This window comes from Scomber scombrus, chromosome 9 (assembly GCF_963691925.1).
Source record: "Scomber scombrus chromosome 9, fScoSco1.1, whole genome shotgun sequence".
NCBI classification, from domain to species: domain Eukaryota; kingdom Metazoa; phylum Chordata; class Actinopteri; order Scombriformes; family Scombridae; genus Scomber; species Scomber scombrus.
In genome coordinates this window covers 7,810,477-7,815,556 of record NC_084978.1, presented here as the reverse complement: position 1 = coordinate 7,815,556, position 5,080 = coordinate 7,810,477, and the positions used below count along the sequence as shown (strand labels likewise).

At 38.3% G+C, this 5,080-nt stretch overlaps 1 protein-coding gene across 1 annotated transcript; it reads right to left on the bottom strand.

The window, feature by feature from the left end:
• Positions 1-264: 264 nt before the first annotated feature.
• Positions 265-2,274, bottom strand: LOC133986302 (protein SPMIP2). Its single transcript, XM_062426129.1, has 3 exons — positions 2,211-2,274; positions 726-955; positions 265-327 (listed from the first exon to the last, which is right to left on the bottom strand). The coding sequence occupies exons 1-3, from the start codon at positions 2,272-2,274 to the stop codon at positions 265-267; spliced, it is 357 nt and encodes a 118-aa protein (XP_062282113.1).
• Positions 2,275-5,080: the final 2,806 nt, after the last annotated feature.

Sequence of the window (5,080 nt, the reverse complement as noted above, 5' to 3'; positions counted from 1 at the left end):
AATGTGACCATTCCAATATGTTCATGTCTCTCTGCTTTGTTTCTTATCTACAGGTTTAGGCGGTGTGTGTTCCTGCAAAAGTGGAAGTGTTGCATTATGAATGGGGACGCAGATCACCTACAATGCAGTCACTGAACACTGTGCAAACCTGAGATCTTTCTCGCTTATCCATTTGACACAGCACACAAATACACGTAATACGATTCCGAGCAATAGTAACAAAAGAAATCCAAGATGTCCAAAACAGGAGTTGTAAAAGTTGTCTTACTGTTTGTTCTGGAACCTGTGAGACACTCTGTTCTCTAGTGCTGTTCGAAACTCAGTTTTCTGTCAGAAAATGAGGATTTAGATCAGTTTGATTTATTCTTGAAATGCTATTTTCTTTCAGTTATACAACATGTTACATTGTGATAACCGGTTGTCCTAAGAAGTGAGTTAAAATCCACTTTCCTGAAGATTGTCATGAGTCAACACTTACTATCTAACAAATCCAGTACACAAGTTATCCATCATAACAAAATAAAGTGGGTTTACTGGATGAAATACAAAAACATTTAAATAAAAAAAAAAAAAAAATCAGATTCAAACCTTAATCTCTGTTGTGCTGCCTGCCATTTTGTATCATATGCAACTATTTCTCAAAGTCAAATTCAGTGTAACGCTTTGGCATAAGTTCCTGTACACACTTATTTGCATATGCTGCACATGGTGGATTTTAGCCGTACCTTAATTTGCATATCGCTGAGCAGTGTCCTACTGTTCAGCAGCTGGTTGTACTGCCAACCCCAGCCAACCTCCCCCACAAAGCTCTGCCTGGGTAAAAGTGGAGGGGCATGTGGTGCAGCCCGGCACAAAAAACTGAGGTCACCTGTGGCCTCAGGTGATGAGGCACCCACACCGATGTACCGGGGGAAATAATTTGATCTTGGCCTGTAGTCTCCAATTCCATCTGGGCCTTGTTATAGTCAGTGTTCATGTGAGAAAAGAAGATAAAGACCATATAATACAAGATAAATAAATGTATCTAAATAATTTACTAACAAGTACGATTATACACAGAGATATGGAGAAGTTACTAACAAAAATGAAAACATTTTGCAATATTATCAGCATATATATGAAATATTGTTGATTTAATCTCCACACAATGCTTTCAGCAGCCAGTGAGACAAATTCAGTTTAACTAACTGAGACACACAGGATGAATAAAATATTGTTTATGTAAAGTTAAAAAAGAAAAAAAGTGCATCCATTCAGCATTTAGCTTTGGGTGATTTGTTGCAACTAATTATCTTTTTCAAGGCATTTTAGAACAAAGGATTACTGTTTTTCAGAATATCAGAATATGCACTCTTTGAAGTTTCTTTTTTTAATTCATTGTTTATTCTTACTAGTAACAGCTACATAAAGGAAACATATATTATTAATCTTTGGAAAATATTCAAGTGTTCTTTGTGATATAATAGACCACAGAAATAGACACAGTAGACAGTAAGCTATGCAGTCCGTAAAGTGCAGATCTAGTATAGCTGTGTGTCCAAAGTCTATAGTGCAGTACATTACACTACTAGTATATTAATCTTCATAGTATACTATTTTTCCCTGTTGGTTTACAAGAATTCAACATGATGCTACATTGTTTTACACTAGCAGGGAATGTTGTAATATGTGTGCTGTGCAAAAGCAATCAAGCTTCAACTTCAGAGTGCTACTGCTGAGGTATTACTGTTCCTGGAGCTGTTTCATCCCCATCCACACTACATATTCAACACCTCCTTAAAATTAGCACATACACAAGTGGGTCACATGGGATTGCATACTAAATGACACATTGTACACTTAGACACACTAACAATCTGTCAACTTACTTTTGGCCCTAGTTACAATGCCATCATGTCACAAATTAGAGTTATGTTTGCTTTGGCATGAGCCACATTACGCTTAGACATCGTATAATTGTTGAACAATGCTTTTGGGTCTCTAAATAGCACAATTACAGGAAACTGGGTTAACGCAGTCTCACTATACATACTTTCCCACCAGTTTTCAGCCCTCTAAGTAGTAATAAGAACACCAGCATACTGCAGATAAAGCTACAGAGATACTGCCTCAATTGACAATTTCAGTTTTTTACAAGAAAACAAAACTTCTGTGAGTTGGATTCAGGTGAAGAACACAATAAAAACACATCCGCTCCATGCTTCTCCTACCTGTAAAAATCATCCTTTGTCCATGATGTGGCCCTCCTGCAGCTGCTTCACTGTTTTGCATCATTATTTGTTCAACTGTTATGTTTGGATCAGCTGAAGGCTATCTACACCTATATAATGGGCCGCCTTGGGTGATAACATGAGCCAAGCAGTCTGCTCTGTCCATGGGGTCATGGTTGGTTGTCCTGCAAGCACTGGTTGTCATGTCATGGCGTCAGTGCTTGTGGCCTAGTTACATTTTTAAAAACAGAGGATTCTTCTGCTATTGAATCATGTCCACCTCATATCACATTTTATCTCAGTTAATCTCAGATCATTTAATGAAATTAATGCAAATGTATGAAAAATGTTCCAAATGTTTTATTATTGTCGTATCTTTATTGGGAACTTTTTGTGTCTTCGGGATACAATAATGAATTGACAAAAACTTTACTTAGTTAGTTCCCTTACTCTACAGGAACATATATTACATGTTTTATGTTCACCCATCCCGATAACTAAAACTAGACTGTTACCACACCTTGAATCTTTAGTATCTATCTAAATGTGTTATCCCCTATTTCGTCGCTAGGTGGTGCCAAAGCATCACTTTTCCATATTGCATTCCCTCCTTCCCTCCTCATTCCCCCTTTTTTTTTGTTAAATGGACTCGCCCATGACCCGCCCCTTGTGACCAAATCTGTGTCAAATCACACACAGGCAACAACGGTAAAACCGGAAACCCAACTATTTTACCTTCAAAGTAAGATTCTAAATTTGGTCACAAAAAAAAGCATAATTGTATGCAAAAATAACAAGATTAGAACTGCAGAGCACTGAATCAGAAACAGTAATTTGATTAAATGGTCTGTCAGAATGAATCATATGGCCACTGAAAGTACAATGCTGCATGGTAGACTATGATACAGTACATTGCCTAATTTTATGGGGCTTTGATGCCATGGACAATCATGAAAATAAATCTGGTGCATAACTTGAAAATACAGCAGGTTTTGTGTATTGAAGGGGCTAGTATGTAAGATTTAGTGGCATCTAGGTGAGGTTGCAGGTTACAACAATACCGCTCCCCTTCCAAGCATGTAAGAGAACCTACAGAGACTGCAAAACTCACAAAACATACAAAAATGCCTTCTCTAGAGCCAGTATTTGGTTTGTCCATTCTGGGTTACTGTAGAACCATTGTGGTGCAACATGGTGGACATGTTCCATTGACTGTAAAAGGTAATGAATGTAGCTACATTGACGTCCAATGCCATCTTCGATTTTTGGAACAAGAAGTGATCATATTTGGATGAGAGGGTGGAGCTGATCCTAACACTAGCTGTTAGCTTGGATAGCATGGTGCATTTACAGTCTATGCTAAACTGTGATATGTTAATGCTATCTCTAGTGAAAAACATGCTTAAAACCATTAAAGCAAAATGTACATACCATAAAAAATGAACATGGGACTTGTAGTTCTTTTAGTTCAACCAAACACTAAACAAGACTTTTTTAGCCAACTAAAATGTCAGTTAACTTTCATGAACTGAAAACACACTGAAATACGGCTATGCCTATAATCCATTAATCTGGGGTTACGCACTACGCACTGGTTACCTAACTAACATTGTCATTGTGGTAGTGACTTGGCATTCACAATGTAGTCATGCCCTAAAGCATACCCTACTTTATCATCTATTTTATTCTAAATAGGACCACTGTGTATAAAATTAACATTATACTGTATTGGAGAAGACTTGAAACTAGCAATTGAGACCATACACTCATTAGGAAAGTGTTTACTGAGGTAATAAAGTAAGAAGTAGGGTCATCTTACAGACCTCAATGGGACCTCTTTTTGGAGCCAGTGGAGATGCTCCATGTTGGCCATTAGAGATAATGCAGGTTTAAATCACTTTTGCACTTGCTTCACTTATTAGAACCACAGCCACCCATCAGTGTATAAAGATAACTGGATACAGTATTTGGAGGCAGATCCCTGTTTATTCCTATTAAAAGTTGGCACAAAAAAAAGCCATTTCCTGCTGTAAAAAAAATACCTGAAAACGTACTGCACACGGTCTATGGGCCCAATGTGCCAATGGAGCATGCTCATGACAGACTTCCGCCAGCTGACACTAACTTCTGCAAGCTGACACTGCCCTATGACTAATATTAATGAGGATAACATGAGTCATTGTGCAGCCCCTCCAGACTTTTGAAATGTGATCAGACAAAATGTATCAAATTCTGATTGTGAAAAAAATGTCTTTTGCGGGGGGTTGTGATGCTAAAAAAAACAACTGCTGACATCTCATTGTAAGTCTATGGGGGGAAAAAGTCACTTTTGGCCAGTGTGCAACACCTGACATTGTAATGACACAGCCTGACCAATATATAAAATTGGCTTCAGAGCCACATGCTGTTCTGGTGCTTTGGAGCCACCACTTGACCGGCTCGCTACCGATATAAAAGGCTAATTTTAAGGTTAATGCAAACACAATGATTCTTATTTTCAGGTGATTATAAACTAATGAAAATAGATTTATGAATAATATATTGTCAGCATATCCATAATATCCCCTTAAATCTTACACACTGCTCCTTTAATATAGCCCCATGCGCTGCGTCATTTTGCATGTATTGATAGTCAGTGCAGCTCAGAGAACAAATACCACAATTATGCATTGATTTACTGCAGAAAGACCCCTCCCTAAAACATACCGTATCATTCATTCATTGTCCCTTTGTGTTACCACTTTGTGGGACCGTGAACAAAAGCAGGTATTTTGAAAGCCTGTTGGAGGAAGTGGTGCTTGTGTTTGCGTGCGGGTTGGACTCTGGCGTGTCAGTCACCATGGTGGCACACAACAGAGAGCAGCGGCGGC

What these genes read in the sequence shown, in the direction of transcription:
- LOC133986302 (XM_062426129.1), bottom strand. Translation starts at nt 2,274, where the DNA reads ATGATGCAAAACAGTGAAGCAGCTGCAGGAGGGCCACATCATGGACAA. An exon ending in ACAAAGGATGATTTTTACAG is followed by an intron (nt 956 to 2,210) that starts GTAGGAGAAGCA and finishes GACTATAACAAG; the next exon opens with GCCCAGATGGAATTGGAGAC. An exon ending in TCAGCGATATGCAAATTAAG is followed by an intron (nt 328 to 725) that starts GTACGGCTAAAA and finishes ATTTTCTGACAG; the next exon opens with AAAACTGAGTTTCGAACAGC.